The 21,525-nt window shown below is 36.6% G+C and overlaps 6 protein-coding genes across 6 annotated transcripts; 2 read left to right on the top strand and 4 right to left on the bottom strand.

The window, feature by feature from the left end:
* Positions 1-894: 894 nt before the first annotated feature.
* CBG27281 lies at positions 895-945 on the top strand (the record flags this gene model as incomplete). The annotated part of the gene is made up of 1 exon (XM_045238366.1): positions 895-945. The coding sequence occupies one exon, from the start codon at positions 895-897 to the stop codon at positions 943-945; it is 51 nt and encodes a 16-aa protein (XP_045099759.1).
* A 1,226-nt stretch (positions 946-2,171) lies between these two features.
* On the bottom strand, positions 2,172-3,917 carry CBG15897 (the record flags this gene model as incomplete). The annotated part of the gene is made up of 3 exons (XM_045238365.1): positions 2,172-2,441; positions 2,877-3,304; positions 3,608-3,917. 3 exons carry the CDS (start codon positions 3,915-3,917, stop codon positions 2,172-2,174), a joined length of 1,008 nt encoding a protein of 335 aa, XP_045095839.1.
* A 1,649-nt stretch (positions 3,918-5,566) lies between these two features.
* On the bottom strand, positions 5,567-7,283 carry CBG15895 (the record flags this gene model as incomplete). Its single annotated transcript, XM_002638190.1, has 3 exons — positions 5,567-6,039; positions 6,885-6,896; positions 7,217-7,283. 3 exons carry the CDS (start codon positions 7,281-7,283, stop codon positions 5,567-5,569), a joined length of 552 nt encoding a protein of 183 aa, XP_002638236.1.
* Positions 7,284-9,107: 1,824 nt separating this feature from the next.
* CBG15894 lies at positions 9,108-11,101 on the bottom strand (the record flags this gene model as incomplete). Its single annotated transcript, XM_045238364.1, has 2 exons — positions 9,108-9,173; positions 10,868-11,101. The coding sequence occupies 2 exons, from the start codon at positions 11,099-11,101 to the stop codon at positions 9,108-9,110; spliced, it is 300 nt and encodes a 99-aa protein (XP_045095838.1).
* Positions 11,102-11,726: 625 nt separating this feature from the next.
* Positions 11,727-13,036, bottom strand: CBG15893 (the record flags this gene model as incomplete). The annotated part of the gene is made up of 5 exons (XM_002638188.1): positions 11,727-11,980; positions 12,051-12,207; positions 12,260-12,316; positions 12,572-12,679; positions 12,743-13,036. The coding sequence occupies 5 exons, from the start codon at positions 13,034-13,036 to the stop codon at positions 11,727-11,729; spliced, it is 870 nt and encodes a 289-aa protein (XP_002638234.1).
* A 4,989-nt stretch (positions 13,037-18,025) lies between these two features.
* On the top strand, positions 18,026-20,385 carry CBG15892 (the record flags this gene model as incomplete). Its single annotated transcript, XM_045238363.1, has 5 exons — positions 18,026-18,166; positions 18,230-18,316; positions 18,372-18,542; positions 19,187-19,738; positions 20,179-20,385. The coding sequence occupies 5 exons, from the start codon at positions 18,026-18,028 to the stop codon at positions 20,383-20,385; spliced, it is 1,158 nt and encodes a 385-aa protein (XP_045095837.1).
* Between the last annotated feature and the right edge of the window lie 1,140 nt (positions 20,386-21,525).

The following is a 21,525-nucleotide window of genomic DNA, read 5'->3' as shown; positions in this document are numbered from 1 at the left end:
CTGATATCCTGATAAACATTTTACTAGTTAACCACTTTTTGATATCTTTCAAAAGAAGTGAGATATATACACTCAAAGTTGACTGACCGGGTGTCGTTCTATTAGAGGCTTTACGGTATTTTTCTAAATTTTAATTTCTATTTTTCCAACCTTTTTTATTTCAAAAACGCGCCCAAAGCGTGCCAGCCTATTTAAAATGGCAGACGGTCAACAAACACACAACTACAAATTTGTTGTGGTCAGTCAGCAAAAGAAAAGAGGAAGTGGTTAACAGACCAAAAAGCGAATAGAAATGGAAAAGAGTAATGAGAGAGTACAGAAAATAAGGAGACGCAGACAGAAGAAGAGGGAAAACGGGGAGAAAAGAAGGAGAGGGCAAACTAGCATATGACTTTTGCGCAATGAAAAGACTTTTAAAGAATTGGAATCTGCGGAAAAAATAAAAATAAATTGAGAATCAGAATTTTTGAATCAGAAATTTGAAAAGTAAATGGAAAAAATTGTAATAGAAAAACTTTTTTTTTTGTTAAAAAATTTTGCAAAGCTATACCCTCCCATCGATAATTGCATCAAATGTCAATTTTCAATTGAAAACTTTGCATGAAAACTTTCCAAACTCCAAATTGAAACTTTTTTCAATAAAACTTCTTTTGATACACTATTTGCACATTAAAAATCACAAAAAGAAACGGCTAAATTATGAGTCAAGTGACCGTTCCATCAAGAATCAAAAGATAACCATATGTCCAATGGAGCGCATTCGCTAATTACCGAGAGAAGGAAGTTGGCAGATTGCCAAAAGACCACCCTCTCGCTCAAGACGAAAGTGTAGTAACAACACGGGCAATGGGTTTAGTGGGGGGGAGGGGTGTAAAATGCAACAACAATACACACATGTTGTCTGCGTCTCTGACCTTTTGCAGTTCCAAATGTTCGAATTTCTGATGTTCAGAAAATTTAAAAATCCTGAAATTCAATTTTTTTAAAGGTGGGGGGACATGAAAAAAAATAATGTTCTCGAAATTTCGTTCAAATATGCCCCTCGAGGAGTTGAACTTGTGAAGGCGATGATTGAGGGTGCGGCGCCGCTACCGACTGAGCTACACGGGCAAAGAGAAAGCGGCCTCCCGATTGCATACATAAAGGCGAGGACGACAGCTGTACGCAGAGTGACATTAAGTGTTGTACACCGTCACGGTAGAATGCATACTCTGGACCCAAAAATCCCCCGTAAAATCTCCTGTCCCCCCACCTTTAAATAACCGAAAACATTTGAAACTTTACAATTTTGGATTTTTCCAAAGTATTGAAACTTTTGAAGAATTTTCAAAAATGAGATCTGAAACGCTATATTTTATAACGCAAAAAACAGTAAAAATGATAACGGAGAGAAAAAGTTAGCAAATTCTGAAATTCTGAAATGATTTTTTTTTGAATATTTTTGCTTGTGAATCTTTAAAGTTTTAGATTTTTGAAAATTACTGAAATCCTGTAACTTTTAGGCATTTCGATTTTTTTTTTGAAATCGAAGGTTCTAAAATTCTAAAATTTCGAAAATCTGATCTAATTTTCGGAATATCCTCAAAATTTTGGATTTTCTCTCACAATCAGTATTCCTCACAATTTTCGAAATGCTCAGATTTTTGGAAATTTTCTTATTTTACAGTATTTTACAGTTCTTTCACAGTAAACTCTGCATTTTTTTTAGCTTCATAGTTTTGGATTTCCAAAATTGTGTGATCCTGATTGTGAGTTCTGTATAACTCTGAAATTCCGCAATTCTGTAATTCTATGAATAATCAAAATGTGGTTGAAAAACTTCAAAAAACTATTGATTTTCAAAATCATATAAAACATCAACTGATAAAAGAGTGAAAAAAATTTTTGAGCTAGAAAGAAATGTGATAAGAAAAAATGTGAACTTTGTGAATTTTCATTTTCCGTGCGAATATTTTCTGACCAGGCGATTATTCAATTGTTTTCATGGAAAATATGTTCTAAGAAGAATTGGAGATCAGGAAAAACGAGTGATGAAAAAACGAAAAAGCTTTTTTTTATTTATTTTACGAGTTTCTGATGATCTGAAAATTTTTCGTTTTCCTGAAACTTTAGAAATTCAATGTTGATAACAAAATAAAAAATGTTTATTACATAACATTACAAATTTTTTCTCATCCTGCTAGAACCACATTCGACGCAGTTGTGTCCACATATTGATTGCTCTCGATTCCATTTAAAACTCTAACTTTTTTACAAAAAACTTTTTGACAGAATTCTCGATACGGAGCATGAAAATATAACATGATAAGTGTTGCAGATGCTCCGTGTACCGACATTAACATATAGGCAATACTATTCATCTCTGGACTCATAAGATAGAGATATCCCAATATTTCCATGATGATTTGAGGGATTATCATGACCGTAGCAGGGATGGCAATCTGGAATTTTATTTATTATCATTCAAACCGTCTGAATCAGCTGATTTGAATGGTAGCACTTTCATAGATCTAGCTACAATATGAACAAAGATACGGATCAAATAGATCAAATAGCGCGCGCAAAAGGAGGCGCAGACACTCTCGCTGTCTGCGTCTCTCCTGTTATTAAAGAAGAATGTAACTCTGTTCATTTCAAAGCTAGTACAACGATATGTACATTATTCGAATCAGCAAATTGAGACGGTTAGAAAGAATATAAATTTAACTGTTTTTTAAAAGTCTTGCAGTCTTTTTTTGGCGATTTTAGCTCTCGCGCTTCATTGCTCCATATCTCGTTTCATATTTATCACTTATCAATAAAAATTAAATTTTTGGAATCAGCATAACATTACCTTCAATATAAATCTAAAATTAATTTACTCCCAAACCGCTCACCTGCAAATAAACCGCTCTCAAAAACACCTTCTGCAATCTCAGTGTAGTCTCAGACATGGTCATATTCTTCGTAGATTTCCAAATGTTGAAATGCAAAAGTATCAAAAAAGTAGCGCCTTGTACAATTACAGTACACAAACTGATCAATTGCCGATATCCGATCCATTCTCGGATTTCCATATCATAAGCGACGACGTAAATCGGGCGACTAGGACGGTCGAAATGGATAATCGATGGGTACATTTTGAAAATCTCTTTTCGCGCCAATTCTTGATCGGGAATCTGGAGTACGGTAGGTAGGAAATAAGATAGTGCTAGGGAGTAGTTGATGACGTAGAAGAGTTTTCGACCATGACGCCAGAAGGTGTTTTCAGCGAAGAGGAGGAAGAAGCGATTCTCGAATATGGCAATTGTGGCAACGGCGACCACTGGAAACTTTGAATTCAAAAATTCAAAAATTCAGAAAATCGGAAATTCAGAAATTCAGAAATTGTGACCTTCTAACATTCTAAAAATCTCAAATTCTAAAATTTTGGAAGATGAAAGATTGTCTGTGGAAAGTTAAATTTTGAAAGTTTCGAAATTTTGAAAATTCCGAAACTCGAAATTGAGGTTTGCAATATTATGATTCTAAACTGCCGATTCCATAACCAGACGCTTTAGAACCGATCAGTTCGCTACCGCTCTAAAGCGAACAGTTCTGAGACGTCCCGTTATTTTATCCAACTCACTCATAATCTGTGTAACCATCATATAGACTTGCAACTTCATGTTAATACCCAACGGACACAACATTCCAAGAAAAAATCCCCCAAAAACCGGTGGAATAATAAATGGTTGGCTCAATGTGCTCAGCGTTAAATCCAACCAACAATTCCAAAAATGTAGATTGAACATGACCCATTTGACATGTTTCATTGTGGGCGGAGTTTTGAATAAAATACAGTAACCCCCAAATAAATGAATTGGAAATGAGAAAACGCCAATGATATAAAGCACAAGGGAGAAATATTCGGGATCGCTTAGAAATGAGAATATCATATTTGTTAGGATTTTTAAATACTGAAAATTTGGAAATTCAGATGTCAGATGTCAAAGCTGGAAAAATCAGGTAAATTTGCCAATATGAAGTACTCAAAATTTGGAAAAATCTAGTGCAAACTAGATTTTTTCGTGAAAATTGACGGAAGAAACGTGCATTTATTAGGTTGGCAACATGCCAATTATGACCAAAAAATGTGAATTTGTGTCTGGCCAAAGACTGGAATTTTAGCTCCACGTGCTCTTTTTTATTTCCGTTTTTTCCCAAACTTGATTTCATTTATTTATTAGGTTGGCGGGAAAGTCTTTGTCACTCTGTTTGTTTAATCACTGTTCTCGTATATGGAGGCTGTGTATGATATCGACTCTAGTGAATAACAAGGTGATAAGAACCTTCCATATAAACAAGTCCCCATCTCCTTCCCTGCTCCTCATCTGTAATTGAAACGATATGTTTGTTCCCACTGCTATTCACATCAGACATGTTTTGATTTACCTCTTCCTATCTCACACCACGATGAAGGATTCGGAAACTTTCTTGAAGAATGTGTACAACACACATGCCCCTCACTACAATACTATTCGCAATTGGTTCCATCGTTTCGAAAAAGATGACTTCTCGCTCGATGAAAAGGATCGCTCTGGGAGACCCCGTGAGTTGGATTTGGACAAGCTGAAGCACGCATTGCAATCGGATCCATTTCAATCTAGCCGTGAACTAGCTGTCACATTCGGAGTTCACCATAGCACAGTCCTTGAAGGTTTGAAGTCTCTTGGAATGAGAAAACTTTTTGGTCGATTCATACCTCATCACCTGACTCAAGCCAACCTTGACCGCCGAGTCGACGATTCGATTACTCTTCTCACTCTCCACGCGGGCGATCGATGGCTGGACCGGCTAATAACCGGAGATGAGAAGTGGGTCTTCTACGATAATCACCACAGGAAATCCCAGTGGGTTGGAGAAGGAGAGAGCCCACAGGATGTCCCCAAACCCGACCTTCATCCGAAAAAAGTTATGTCTCTGTGTGGTGGGGAGTGGACGGCCCCATCTACTGGGAACTTCTGCCCGAGGGCAAAACAATAACTGGAGACCTCTACACTACTCAACTACGAAACCTCAAGAAAGCAGTCGACCGTTCGGCCCTGAAAGACAAGAAAGTGTACTGTCAACATGATAACGCTCGCCCACATGTTTCGAAACAAGTGAAGCAGGAGCTGATGGGATATGGATGGAATGTTCTCCCTCACCCCCCGTATTCTCCTGATCTTGCTCCTTCCGACTATTGGTTATTTGGCGATATGACACGTGCCTTCGAAGGAAGAAGCTTCAATTCCCGTGGAGCGGTCGAAGCGGCACTCAAACAATACTTTGCCTCACGCCCGGCTGGATTCTACCGCAATGGAATCCATAAATTGAGGGAACGTTGGAGACATGTTGTTGATAATGATGGACAATATAATTAATTATTCGGTTATTTTTTCTTTGAGAAATAAACTATTGAAAAAGTGACAAAGACTTTCCCGCCAACCTAATAGTTATAGCATGGGTGACCAGAAAAGTTTCTAGTTTGAGTTTTGTTTCCAGATTTTGAGATACTGAAATTCTGAATTTTCAAATTATCAAGGTTTCAGATTTTTTGGAACATTCAAAAAATTGTTTGATTCTGAAATTCTGAAAATTTGAGATTCTGAAATTTTGAAATTCTGAAATTCTGAGATTCTGAGATTCTGAGATTCTGAGATTCTGAGATTCTGAGATTCTGAGATTCTGAGATTCTGAGATTCTGAGATTCTGAGATTCTGATAATCTGATATTCTGATATTCTGAAGTTCTGAGATTCTGATATTTTGAGGTTCTGAGTTTCTGAGATTCTGATAATCTGAGATTCTGAAATTCTGAGATTCTGAGATTCTGAGATTCTGAGATTCTGAGATTCTGAGATTCTGATATTCTGAGATTCTGATAATCTGATATTCTGATATTCTGAAGTTCTGAGATTCTGATATTTTGAGGTTCTGAGTTTCTGAGATTCTGATAATCTAAGATTCTGAAATTCTGAGATTCTGAGATTCTGCCATTCTGAGATTCTGAGATTCTGAGATTCTGAATCATGGGATTCTGAAATTTACGGATTCCCTGGTTTTCAGATTTTCAGAGTATGAAATTGAAAATCAAGAAAATTTCAAAAACCATAAACAATAATCTGTTGGAAATCTCACTAGGGAAGGCCTCAACTCGGGCGTGGGGATACGGGTGGTGACCTATATCATCTGAAAGCTGAAATTTTCCTGATTCCAAATCTATTTTCAAAAAGTGCATTGTCGCGGCAGTTTTCGAGAAAATTGGGTCGAAAGTTTCGAAAAATGACGTGGATTTTTATTCTCATTTTCCTTCCTCACGTATATAAGTTTTGAAGCGTTGAAAAAATGTGGAAGCGTGCACAGGTCCTGGGCGTGCATACGCATAATGGATGGGCGACGGAGGACGCGCCGATGAATTGGGTACAGGGAAAGGACGCCGGTATGGGGCATATACGGGGCATATGGGGCACACCACCGCCGCAAAGCATCTCCTCGCCTGGCTTGCTGGCACTCGATGAAATGAACTAAAACTTTGGTTGGGGGTTCCTAGAAGTATCAGTTAAGTTCTATTGTGATGTGATTTTGTTCAGGTCTTCCGATTTCGTACTTTTCCTTTATTATTCCATATTTTTTTATATTTTGAACGACATATTACTGATTTTTCGAAACTCAATGTTTTGGTTTTGAAAAAGACTTATGGCAGTTTCCATTTAAATTTGATATGCAATCAAAAACAGAACAAAATGGGAAAAAATTCGCTAAAAATTGTTTTTCTTTCATTTGTTCAAAAAATGTCTCACTTTCACTTTTTTTGAAATTGCATGAAAAATTGAAAATTTTTATAATTTACACTTTGTAATTATTGTATACTTACCAACTTACCTTTTACTCCACCTGAAAATACGATTTTTACAATAATTACAAAGTGAAATCTAAAAATCTCAATATCACCTATTTTGGCGAAAAACATAGCAATTAACGAGTGAAAGACATGTTTCTGCAAGAATTCAACGATTTTTTAGTCTGCCATAACTCTTTTTCACAAAAAAACATCGAAGGAATAATCGAAAAACCAGAAATGTAGGCTCGAATTGACGAAAAATTGACAAAGTTGCCGGTGTGGATTTACGGTAAACAATGCGCGCATCAGGGATTTCGGAGTGTTGTAGTCGGCCTACCGTATCAGACCCATATCGCACACATCGCCCACCCACCTAGAATCCATCTAGGATACGCGCGCATTCGTAACACTCGATTCAGCCTCTTCCGCATCGCACACATGTGAGACTCATCGCAGCTCGTTGTTCGCGATATGTGTCAAACGGACTTCTAGAGGATCGCATATGGATCGGGTCCTTTATGCGCATCATCGCCCAGGACCTGTGTGGTCGAATGGTTAGCGAGGAGGAATATGAAGCGGGTACTCTCTGGTTCGACTCCCTCGAGCTGCAAAAATTTTTTTTGAATTTTTCTTCGTTCTTTCCGGTGACCGTATCTGACTTGTAGAAATGGACATACGTTATCGAATCTCGGTAAACAACTTTTTATTGGTTCTTTTTGTGTTGAGAACTAATTCTAGCACATTAAAATTTTTTCGAAATTTGAAAAAATGCCAAGGGGGTACCCCATGGGATTTTCTCAAAAAAAAATTTTCCGAAAGAAAAGAGAAAACCTTTTCAGATTGTAGAAAAGCATACAAAATACGGACAACATTTAAATATAGCAAAAAAGTCAATAACTTTTTCAGAAACTCACTCCAAAAATGAGAAATTAGTACTGTAGTCACTTTTATAGCTCATAACTTTTTTCCCAAGCCGGGGTGGAAAAACTGACTTCAGTTCTGTAATCAGCGTGCCCAAAAAGACCAATGACAATAGTTCGAGCAAAATCAAAAGAATGCGGTTTGTCTAGAATCTTCAATGGATCACAACCCTTTGAAAATTGTGGAAAAATAGATGGGAACAAAAAGTTTCGGAAATAATAGGTAAAACAGTTAAAATCAAAATGGAAACCAATTCCAAGTATATGGAATCATATAGGATCACCTAGAAGTCAGATACGGTCACCGGAAAGAACAAAGAAAAATTCAAAAAAAATTTAGCAGCTCGAGGGAGTCGAACCAGAGAGTACCCGCTCCATATTCCTCCTCGCTAACCATTCGGCCACGCTTCGACATTTTTTCAACGCTTCAAAGCTTATATACGTGAGGAAGAAAAATGAGATGAAAAATCCACGTCATTTTTCGAAACTTTTGACCCAATTTTCTCGAAAACTACCGTGACAATGCACTTTTTGAAAATAGATTTGGAATCAGGAAAACCCGTATCGCCACACCCGAGTTGGGGCCTTCCCTAGTCAGATTTTGAAGTTGTTGAGATTTCGAATTCCCCAGTTTTTCGAATTTTCAGATTATCAAGAAAATTTGAAAAAGTAATGTGTTTTCATCTAGGATGTTAGATTCTTTTATTTTCAGATTTGGAAGTTCAAAGTGTTTTAAATTCTTCGATTTTCTGATTTTCAGATTGCCCTTTTTAGATCATTATCCGCTATTAAACTTCCATTCGGTCGGGAAATTCAGCCGACGGACCGACCACCGACTCCGCCGTCCGACAGCCGACCGAAAAAAATTAAATAATTCGTTCGCAAAATTTCGTATTTTGATGCGCAAAACCACAAAAACGGTCGACCGATCGGCCAACTCGGTCGGCTGTCTGTCGGCTGGGTCAGTAGTCGCTCGGCGGTCGGCTATTTTCGACCGACCGAAATCGAAGCCTCACTCCGCTATTTTTTGACCATTTCGTTTCAAAATATTCAGTCAAAAAAAGACAAAATTATAAAAATTTCTTTATCCGAGAAAATAAACAGAAAAAAACATTTAAAAATTGTTCGATTTATACTTTTTTCATCATTTCAGCCAACGAAAAGAAAAAAACAACAAAAAGTTCGATTTCACGTTTTCTAGGACGCTATCTTTTACCGGTTGCTTCGGAACGCGTTCAATGCATGTGTATCGATTTTCATAGATTTCACGCAAACATCCATCGTCTCCATTTTTGATCAAACGGACCTCCAAATAATTGGTTGACCTATTTGACCCATTCACTTCTAAAGAGTTTTTCTACGTTCATATGTATAGCAGTTCTCCATTCGACCGCTTGGATACAGAGAACGCTGAAAATTTTGAAAATATTATTTTGAAATTTCAAAATTGCTCCAAAAGATAAGATTCAAACCCAAAAAGGAAAAAAACAAAATGGAAATAAAAGACAAACGTCACGAAATGAGAAAGTATTGAAATTTTGTTGAGTATACGTACTATTCATAGACTTTGGTAGGCTTGGGGCCGTACCCTTCCACTTGGTTCCAACATAACACTCGGGTTCTCAACTACTAATTTATTATGAAGGAATGAATAAAAGTTAATGTCAAAAGAATCTTAGAAGTGATTGAATATCTAAGGGGGATAAGAGTTAACATAACAGAAGACTAAAAGGATGATTAACTATCTAAAGAGAGCAAAAGTTACATAACAAAAGAATTAAAGGGTTATTAAAATATTCGACGAGAGAGACCCGAGATGACGCCTGGTCTTAGCATCCTCCCAGAACCACACTGCCTTCTTCTTCTCCTTTTCCCGCAAGCAAGAGAGAGTGTGAGAGACATAGAGTGAGGTGCACCCCCAGTTGATAGGCGGGGTTGTACTCCACTCTATGACATAGACAAAGACCCTTTTTTAAATGGTTTTTGTAATTTATTGGAGTTGAGCAATCTAAAAAAAAATAAATGTTTGAATATTAGTGTTTGTTGATTTTTGGCGAATTTCAGGATTTCACAACTCTACATTATCAGGAAAGGAAGTTCCGAAATTCAGAAAATCTAACAAACTGAAACCAGAATTTCAAAAAATAGGTGGGTCTGCAGTTTCGGCTCTGTTTGGTTATAGCGAGAGAAAGAATATACGGAACCGTGTCCCGAATGAACAAAACACGTTTTTTGAAACAGTACAAGGAGGAAAAAAACTCCAAATAACCGGTCTCGAAGTGACGTGGAGCCGTTCATTTATCATGGTCCCGCTATAATCGAACAGAGCCAAAATTTCTTCCTGTTTGTTACCACTTGCTGACAAATAAAATTTCTTAAAGTCTAGTTTTGTGCTTCCCGAAATTTCTTCTTATCAGTAGATCCGCTCTCAAATTGCTCCCACTTTTTGAACACTATTTTCTTATGAGTTTCCACTAAATAATGTAGTAATTCTGCAGAGTTTCGTTTAATTGTTTGTTTAAGCCAACACTACAAACATTCACCTCGTTCGATATGGGATGGCCGGACCCGAACATTTGAATTTATCCAAATCTCCGTGCTGAAAACTCGTCTTCCAAACTGGAAAATCCTGTGGTCCAACCACGAAATTTTGGGACATAATGAATTGTTAAATGCAGTCTGTGGCTCTATAAAAATTCAATGAAATGAGGAAGAAAACCGAGATCCCTCTCACCCCCAATTCGCATTTTCCGGTTCCCCATTTCCCCAATGGAATCCGTCAGTTCCAGTTGTATGTCCATCAGTCCATATATAAGAACTATAACGTTCACAACTGGCAACTGCACATCCTGGATTCTTGGTTGCACCCAACCAGAGCTCTCCAACAGTCTTCCCGAGAGCAGTGACCTGCTTCAAAGCCTCTGCCGCTACAGTAACCCTCTCTATGTCGTTTTGGAATCCAGTGAGGGTGGCTCCGTGTCGCACACAAGTTGCTTCAGCTTCCGGTTGTGACATGGAGCCGTTGGATGTAGTGGAGTGACCGACCTGCAACTATCAAATTGTAAAAAATATTTTTTCAAAAATTTAAAAACTTAAAAACTCACCATAACACACCAAACTCCATTGGGTCTCTCAAATGTCATCCATTCTCTTGGGCATCCGGATGATGGTAGAAGTGGCCGACCTGGTGGCCTTGGCGGGCCCGGCGGCTGAGGTATGCTAGGTGGCCGAAGTCTTCTACCTTCCACAGAAGACCATGACGATTCTGATGAATCGAATCTTTGGAATCTCGCTGTAGCTGTTACCACAAAAAGCAAAGCCAGAATTAAAATGTTCATAGCTAAGAAATTAAGAAAACTTTGGAGTGGTGTACGGTATTTCTATAGTGTGGAAAAAGAATGAAGATTAAAGTTTTGTTTCCGGAAAAAAAGCAGGGTCCAATCCAAAAAAGTATGGTCATGTAGAATGATCTGAAAAAAAAAACCTGGCGTTTTTATATCAAGAAATTAATAGAATTTTAGATTTTTCAGAAGGTTTATTATATGACAATAAGAAAATATGACTAACAATAGGAATAGATGAAAGGGGAATATGTTACAGTTTCTTTATTTTGAAGTTTTTTAAAAGTTTTTTAGATAAAATCTGAATTTCTAACCTTCTGAATTTTTTATTTTTTTAAAATTCCGGATTGCTCTGAATTTTCCATATTCTGGCTCTCCTAGTAATTTTGTATTTCAAATAATCAGAAATTTTATTATTCAGAATATCTAGATTTTTATACTTCAAATTTTTCGACTTTCTTGGGATTTTTGAAAACTATCGAAATTTTATTTCAGAATGTTCAAGTCAAAAAGTGAAAAGAACAAAAAAAAATTTACTCTATTCGAAAAAGTAAAAAATAAATAAAAATGAAAAGTGTTCCATCAATGATTATATATGATTGTTAATAAAAATCAAAGAAATTCAAATTTTGATCAATTTGTGGAAACTGTGAATTGGTCCCATTTCACAAACTCCACAAAGATCGAAATCTGAACATTCAGTGCACTTGTATCGGCTTCCCAAGATTTCCCGATAACATCCATCACATCTCGCTGATTCTCCAATTTTGATCTGACGGACCTCCAAATATCGGATGCCATAATACGAAGTTTGTTTGATAGCATCCCAGACCTGTCGAGTGTTTTTGAATTCAAACGATACATGCTTGTCGGTTCCTGAATTCCAAAAATTGAAATTTATGGGAATAATAGTGTTTAAAATGGCTCAAAAAAATAAACTGCTCACCCGAAAAGATTCTCCATCTGCAAGTTGGAAGCAACTCATTTGCCTTCTGGAGTACGTCATCGAAGGCGGCGTATCTCTCATCCAAAACCATTCTGACCAGTTTTCTATTCTCGTATGTATAGAAAGTCACATGGACCAACTCGGAGCCATGATGGGACTGAACATTTTGGAAAATAAGCTTGGAGCATTTAAAAATTTGAATATCTTACCGAAATTGTGGAGTACTCAATTCGAGAGGTATGAATTGCAGACTCAACCTGAATAGGCTGAAAAACGTCTAAAGTCTGAAACTGAGTCCAAAAACTGCTTACCTCTGCTCCTCCGTTCGACGTCTTCATAACTTCATCATGATGATCCGGATGGACCCATTTCAGCTCGTCGTGATGAGACATAATTTCTTTGGGTTACTGTAGAAAAGTTTTTAATTGGAAAACTGGATTGTTGGTTGCTCCCAACCAGAGCCCTCCAACAGTCTTCCCGAGAGCAGTGACCTGCTTCAAAGCCTCCGCCGCTACAGTAACCCTCTCTATGTCGTTTTGGAACCCAGTTAGGACGGCTCCGTGTCGCACACATATCGCTTCTGCCTCCGATTGGGACAAGAAGCCGTTGGATGTAGTGGAGTGACCTACCTGAAATTTGAAATTGTTGAAACATTTCTTAAATGGTGATTCAAATTTAAAAAAAAAACTCACAAAAACACACCAAACTCCTTGGGGTCTCTCAAATCTCATCCATCCTCTTGGACATCCTGTTGATGATGGGCGTGGTGGTCGAGGTCCTGGTGGTCGTGGCCGGCCTGGCGGCCGAGGTCGGCCTTGAGGTCTTGGCCGGCCTGGTGGCCGAGGTCTGCCAGGTGGCCGAGGTCTTCCACCTTCCTCCGAAGACCATGACGTTGCTGATGAGTCAAATCTTCCTCCACCACCACCTCCACTATAGATCGCTGTAGCTGTTACCACGAACAGCAAAGCCAGAATCAAGGGTTTCATGGCTAAAAACTGAAGAAAAATCGGAAGCGATGTACGGTATTTGTATGAGGTGTGCAATAAAATTGGTCATGAATTTTTTTTTCCGGAAAAAAGCAAGTTCCGATCAAAGCATCCATAAAAATATGGTCGTGTAGTATGATCCGAAAAAAGGATCATTTTTATTGCAGGAAATTTATTGATTGTTTGGAATCACATGGGTAGTGACCACAATATTTTTTTCAAACAGTTTTTTCTTGAAATCTTTGTATTTTAAAATGATTTCCTCTTCCTAATTAGCACATTTCCAAAACTCATTCCCGAGTTACAGCCCATTTTGTGCTTCTCATTTTTGTCCATTTTTTCCGCGAGTGGGCGGGGCGTCGCCGACGCAAGGCTGCGGCACGGAAAAAACCTATCGTTTTCTCGAGCCGTTTTCTGCCGAATTTTCGGTTTCGGACGGCTGGAAACGGAGAAAATCGTATTGGAAAGTGTGAAAAAGGGTGTTTCGATTATTTTTAGTGTGATAACAAACCTAATTTTACAAATTTTCACCAGAAATTAGTTCAAAATCAGAAAAAAATTGAAAAAATGAGAAATTACTGAGAAAAAAGGCTGAAGAATGAAATCCTAAAGAAGAAATACTCATCAATGCATCGTTCAAGTACCGATGTCATGCAGAAAAATTTTAAATGTGAAAAAAAACGAAAAAAGGTTAATATGAATTTAAGTTGTTTTTCAGAAAAACAGTATCGGCATTTGATTTCTCAATTACATCCCCAAAACGATTTCTACCCGGGTATATGAAAATTGTGATTCGAAAATTTGGTGAGTTTTTGAATGTCGAATTCTAAAAATAGTAATTTTTCAAGTTTTCAGATTGCTCCGGAAAGAGCAACACATACTTCGTCGGCATCTTTCATTGGAGTTAAAAGTGTTTATTTTCAATAAATTTTTGAATAGTAACCCTTGTAGTAACCCATTTTATCTAAAAAACTTTTAAAAAACTTCAAAATAAAGAAACTGTAACATATTCCCCTTTCATCTATTCCTATTGTTAGTCATATTTTCTTATTGTCATATAATAAACCTTCTGAAAAATCTAAAATTCTAATAAATTTCTTGATATAAAAACGCCAGGTTTTTTTTCAGATCACTCTACATGACCATACTTTTTTGGATTGGACCCTGCTTTTTTTCCGGAAACAAAACTTTAATCTTCATTCTTTTTCCACACTATAGAAATACCGTACACCACTCCAAAGTTTTCTTAATTTCTTAGCTATGAACATTTTAATTCTGGCTTTGCTTTTTGTGGTAACAGCTACAGCGAGATTCCAAAGATTCGATTCATCAGAATCGTCATGGTCTTCTGTGGAAGGTAGAAGACTTCGGCCACCTAGCATACCTCAGCCGCCGGGCCCGCCAAGGCCACCAGGTCGGCCACTTCTACCATAATCCGGATGCCCAAGAGAATGGATGACATTTGAGAGACCCAATGGAGTTTGGTGTGTTATGGTGAGTTTTTAAGTTTTTAAATTTTTGAATAAATATTTTTTACAAATTGCACGGAGCCACCCTCACTGGATTCCAAAACGACATAGAGAGGGTTACTGTAGCGGCAGAGGCTTTTACTTGTAATATTCCGGGCCCGGCCCGGCCCGTTACAAGTATGGTGATTTGAAAATTTTGTGAGTTTTTGAATTTCGAATTTTAAAAATCACTTGCAAATTTTTAGATTGCTTCTGGAGCACCCACCGATCTGAAATTCAAATCTTCCATTTGATTTTAATAAATTTTATTTATTTATTTATTTATTTCAACGAAGGGGAGAAAACCACTAACACGTGAAATGTCTATGAAACTAGGAGATATAACAGGGACATACATTTGTATTAAATTTGTATTAATGGAGGAAAAACCGAGTTAGTAATTAGTTGAATTCAAGACAAGAAAATGTTTTAGATCACAGGATAATAGTCGATTTTTGAAAGCCGCTGACGAGGGCTTCACCGGAAACACTTTGGCGGGTAAAGAGTTCCAACATCTGATTACTCTATTAGAGAGAAATTGAGAAGATATTTTTGTTGAGTTTTTGATAAGTGATTTGAGATAGTATTTGTGACGTCGCAATGATCCAGCATGATTAAATATTTCGAAAACTGGAACCTCCATGATAATTTCTTTGGAAACAATAATTTTATACGTGTAGACCAAATCATTATAGAGCCTGCGATACTCCAAGGAACTTAGCTGACATTCTTCCAGTGCTTCAAAGTACGAAGTGTATGCCATCCTGAATTTTTTGAAAATTCTGAAAACAAATGACTTTTGCACCGATTCCAATTTTATAATATGATCCTTTAGGATTGGAGAAGTGACTATCGTTCCATATTCAAGTAAAGGGCGTATGTAAATTGTATAGCACTTTATAAAAACACTCCACGATGCGTTTTTTAGAATGGAAAAGAACATGTTGATCCTCTGATGTGATTTCCGAATAATCAACGAATAATGATATTGGAAACTCAGGTTACTGGAGAAGTAGATCCCAAGATCACGGACATTTTCCACGGGGTGAGTCTTTTTTTTAAATCAAAATGTTAAAATTTTTTTTGAAAATTTGTATATTTATTATTTAAAATCATTCAAACCGTCTAAATTAGCTGATTTGAATGATACCATTTTCATGAATCTAGCTAAAAAATGAACAAAGTACGGACCTATTTGACAGCGCAAACGGAGGCGCCGACACCCTCGTTGTCTGCGACTCCCCTTCTACCACAGGGGCTGTAACTTTGTTCATTTGTAAGCTAGCGCTATGAAATGTTCACCATTCGACACAGCAAACTAAGACGGTCTAAATCAATATAAATTTGGCGGTCCTAAAATTTCTTAAAGCTCTTTCCGGAGGGTTTAAATTGAAGAGCTGACAATTTTCAGAAAAAATTGTTAGAACATCTGTTTTTTATACTCATTCAAACCGTCTGAATTAGCTAATTCAAATGGTGGCATTTTCGTAAATCTAGCTAGAAAATAAACAAAGTTACGGACCACATTGCGCGCAAAAGCAGACGCAGAAACTCTCGCTGTCTGTGTCTCTCCTCCAATGCGCGAACACTTTGGCCTGTAACTCTGTTCATTTGTTAGCTAATGCTGTGAAAATTGTACCATTCCATACAGAAAATTAAGACATTCAGAATGTATATGAATTTGACGGGCTAAAAATTTCCAGATGTTCCCTATATGATATCCAGCAATGTACCTTGGTGACACGCTACATATTCTTCCGAACGGTTTCATTTTTCGGCGTCGGATTGTTCAGTTTTGTCGGAATTTCCAATTTTATTCAACTTTAAATGTTTGCCTTTTTTGCACTTTTTATGATCTCTTCCTACATTTTCTTATTCGAAAGTCGCAGTCATTCCTTGCAAGCAATTCGATTTCGAATTCCTAAAACTTCGCTACGAGTTTTATATCATTTGGTTTTTGTTCTTAGCTGTTCTTCATTTGTCAAACTCTTTTTTTCAATTCCTGCAGATCAAAAAACAGCAAATTCAATTTATTGAAGATTGATCCATGTCCATCTAGAGAATTCTTCACAAGCAACGTCCTCATAGCTTCCGATGATCCAGAATTTCCTTCGGATATTCTATACATTCATCTTCCGATCATCGTAACCCAATTTTCTGCTCATCTTCTATTCCACGTGCCATGTACCGTATACCATTTATTCATTGTCCCATCGAATCTCTCCTCTGTGGAGACGCAGAGAAGTCAGAGAAAGTTTTTTATTGGAATTGTGATCCAGACTCTAATCCCATTATTCTTTATATTGTCTATGTGTTTTATGGCTTTTTTGAACTTTTAAATCTCTGGATTTAACCAAAAACTTGGGAATATCGTAATGATTTTGTTTTCGCTACATGGAATTTTCGAGAGTTTCTCTATTCTTTTGGTGCATCGACCCTATCGAGAAGCTGTTTGGTCCATATTGACAGGCAGAAAAACTAGAAGTGAGTTTGTTATTAAAATTGATAAATACCGTGAACACTCTATAGAAACGCCCAACATCAATATGTTAACTTTGAAGCAATTTATCTGGATTTCTGTAAAAGATATCAAAAAGGTGCCAACTGAAAAAAATACTGTTGATAATATGATAAACAATTTGTTAGTTGATTACTTTTCAATATCTTTTACAGAAACCAAGATAAAAGGGCTCAAGGTTAAGAGGACGACAGCCGACCACGTAGCGCTGATTTTTAACTTTGAACCTATTTATCTCATTTTCTGTACGAGATACCAGAAATCTGTTAACTGATAAAATGTTTATCATATTATCAAACATATTTTATCAATTGACCACTTTTTCATATCTTTTACAGCAACCGAGATATATTGGCTGGAAGTTATAGACGACATTCTATAAGAGTGGTTACGGTATTTATTGACTTTTCTTTATTTTTCAGGAGACAGTCTACTTCATAGGGTGGCTCCGATTGTTAAGTTGGAAAGGACCAATAAATTCTAAGTATCTGAGAATCGGATGTTTTATTTTTTGAAATTAGAATTTTTGAATTTGGAATTTTTGAATTTCAAATTTTCTGAATTTCTCACATTTGTGACTTTTGCAAAACTATAAAATATTCTGTGACCTCTAAAATTTCTTTTCTGAAGTTTATTAGTTCGAAACTACAAAAACTACAAAATGTTGAATTTTGAAGTTAACAGAAAATGGAAGTTTTTAAGGTACGTTTTTCAAATTTCGAAAAAAACAAATTTTCAAAATTTTAGATTTTCAGATGTGACTGAAATCAAGTTAGCCTCTCAAAAATTTTCGATTTTAGTGATTAGAAAAACTAAAAAAAGTGTGGTCTCTAGCCGGTTCCGGCTCTTATCACCTACAAACACACATTTTTTGTGTGCTCCGACGACTTTAAAATTATCAAAAAATCACTGATAACAACTTCAGCATTCAATTTTTTTCAATTTCGCTGTATTTCTAACAAAATGTCCCTTTACAAACCATCGTCTGGTCTTCTGGAGACCCATGTGACGTGGCATGATGTAGAGGAAGAAATGCAGAAGGCGTTGGGAACTAATGCAGTTTTTGGACCAAATAAGAAGGCAACTAATATTGGAGATTTGAAGGTAAGTAGCGCATTTTTGGTGCCTTGGCGCATATTTGGTGCAACGACGTTTTTAATTTTCCAGGGATTCATGTCCAGAATCGCTTTGATTGATCCAGATTGGCAGGGAACCAGCGAGGACGAGAAATTGCCTGAGAAATTTGCTGTGAAGGTGAATATCTCAATTTTTAAGTTCTCAGAAACTTTTCAACTTCAAAGTTTTCCAGATTTCATCCCAAATTGCTCATGCTAAGCTTGCTAGTGTCCTTGGTTCCGAAGGATTCGATGAGGCGAAATTGGAAATGTTGTCTGCGTTCACTAGAAAATTCCATAATCAAGAAGTCGAGGCATACAGACATTTGATGAAATTCAATCATCCAGATATACCGTATACCAAGGTGAGGACTCATAAAAGTCAAACCGTCTAAATCAGTTGATTCTAATGGTTCTATTTTCATGAATCTAGCTAGCAAATTTACGAATCTATTCGCGCGCGCTAAAGTAGACGCAGACACACTCGCTGTCTGCGTCTCCTTCTCTAAACGGGGACTGTAACTCTGTTAATTTTTAAGCTAGAACTATAATATTTATACCTTTCGAATCAGAAAATTAAGACGGTCAGAATGAATATAAAATTGACAGTATTAAAACGTCTTGCAATTTTTTTTGTGGCGGTTCAACAGAAAGCATTGAAAATTTTCTTCCAAATTTTTTTCTAACATCTGAAAATATTTGCTTATTTATACTCATTCAAACCGTCTAAATCAGTTGATTCTGATGATAGTCTTTTTATGAATCTAGCTGAAAAATGGCCAAAGTTACTGACCAAATTGCGCGCGCAAAAGGAGAAGTAGACACTATCGCTGTCTGCGTCTCCTCTCCAAAAACGTGGACTGTAATTTTCTTCGTTTGTAATATAGCACTGTGAAATGTTTACCATACAATTCGAAAAATTAAGACGGTTAAAAAAAATATAAATTTGACGGTTTTAAATTTTGTAGAACATTTCAAAATCAAAATTTTCTCAAATACTTTTCTTCAGGTCTACGCTCTAAAATCATTCTCCAATGAAACCGATTTAAAAGCATATATCATTTCGGATTTCGTTCCAAACGTTCATTGTATGGGAATGCATCAGTCGATATCAGCAAACGATATCACCCAGTTGATTCGCGGAGTTGCCACATTTTCAGCATTGGCTCAAAGTTTCACAGAAGAAGAACTATCGAAATTCAGTGGACCTGAAATGATGGAATCCGCGTTTGCGCAGTTCTTTGATGATGAGCAAATGGACAAAATGTTCGGAAGTTTGGATGCGATTTTCGGAACGGAACATAAGGACCTTCTAGAGAAAGTTGTTCCAATTTTTCGTTATTATAAAACTCTTATCAAGAATTTTGCTCATATTCAAGAGAATCCAGGGTTCAAGTTGGTCCTGAATCACAATGATTTGTGGCAAGCGAATATGTTGCACAGTCTGAAGAACGATCGAAAAGGTCTGAAATTAGAGGCAATTATCGATTGGCAATGTGTTGGACGAGGAGCTGCTGGATCGGATATGGTGCGGGTTTTAATATGCTGTTTGAATGCTCAGGTTGGTGGAGAAGGAGGGAAAGGAGGAGACATCAAGACATTTGGAAACACAGATACCGTAAAACCTCTAATAGAACGACACCCGGATCGTCCATTTTGAGCCTATATATCTCACTTCTTTTAAAAGATATCAAAAAGTTGTTAACTAGTAAAATGTTTATCAGGATATTAGCAACATTTTACTAGTTAGCCACTTTCTGATATCTTTCACAGAAAATGAGATATATAGGCTCAAAGTGGACGATCCGGGTGTCGTTCTATTAGAAGGTTTACGGTATTTATTTTATTTTCAGGATCGAAGAGAAAAGGGAGAGGAATTGTTGAAATTGTACTATGAGACGTTCACGAAGGTTCATGGAGAAGAGTATTTCACAAGGAGGAGGTATGATTATTTAATAATAATAATAATTAGAACAATAATAAAAATAAATAGTCTTTCAGCTCCACGACTCNTACAACATCCATTTCCCGCTGATGGCCATGATCGTGGTCCCCATGATTATGCCCTTTTTGGATTCCCATGAAACTGGAGAGGAAAAAGAAAAATATCGAGAGGAGAATATTGTAAAATTGGTGGCTATCATGGAAGATGTCATTGATTATCATGCGAAAAATATTGAGAAATTCCCAACTTTTATGAAAGTTTGATTTTAATTTTTTGTGGATTTTTTGATGTCGATAAATTTTTATTTTTCCGTAATTGTTCATTCACAATTTTCTGGATTCGTGGGAACAGATGATGCATTGAAAATCAATAATCAGTTCTACCAAAACTAGAACAAACTTCTCGAACCAGAATAATTCGAGTTTTGGGTTCTGAAAATTTATGAATATCAAACCAAATTGTCTCCCTAACCTTTTGGTTTTCTGAAACACTGAATGTCTTTCACAGCATTTCGAGAAGGTCGATATACTAAAAGAATCGCTAAACTTTCTACCAATCCATTCAGTCCGAAATATATTACGAACATTAGTGAGTGTCCTTCTATACTTGATCCAAATTTTCTCAAATTTTGATTCTTCTTTTTTTTTTGCGATTCTTCTGTTGTCGTGAAAACATGAATAATAAAACAGTAAAATTTATAGACAGAAAAACTCCACAGTATAGAATTCGAGTGCATTTCTTTGAAATCCGAAATCGGTTAACCGTGAGAGCACTGTTTCGGCGAAAACTTTCGATATGAAATAGAACCAAAACGGCTATCATTAGTAACTTCATGCCAACATTCACGCAAAATGTTGAGTCTAACAGAGAGTTTAAAAAGAAAACAAGTTTTCTAATTATAATGAAAAGCGGAAATTTCTAAAATGATATCGTTCATGGTAACAATTAGGTAGGAGTGTCTCGCTAAACGTTTGTGCGTCAGGTTGTCTGAATATTTCATCAATCTTGATCTTTAATCTAGAAAAAAATTGGGAAAGTTTCAATTTGTGTCATATCTTGTGAACAGGTGAAACATTTAATTTAAAACGAATTGTCATAAGCAAGAGATATATTACGAAAAAAAAGTATTTTTTGCAACAAGAAACTTCCGGTATGTGTCATTGTGAGCAGATTAAAAATGTGTTAATCTTTTTCAGTCCAATTAGTTTAATTATAATCGGGTACATTGTCCGAAACTTCTTCCTGTCATATGAGTCATTTTCCAATCCAGAAAAAGTTTCACAGGTTTTCTATATAAATTCATTTATTAACTTTATTTAAAAACATTCGGAAAAACTATTTCAAGAAATTCGAAAACATTTCTCAAATTCGAAGATGTGTCCTTCCAAAACCAGAATTCCCAC

The sequence above is a fragment of the Caenorhabditis briggsae genome (assembly GCF_000004555.2).
Source record: "Caenorhabditis briggsae complete genome, chrV, whole genome shotgun sequence".
NCBI lineage: Eukaryota > Metazoa > Nematoda > Chromadorea > Rhabditida > Rhabditidae > Caenorhabditis > Caenorhabditis briggsae.
This window is presented reverse-complemented; position numbering and strand designations above follow the sequence as displayed.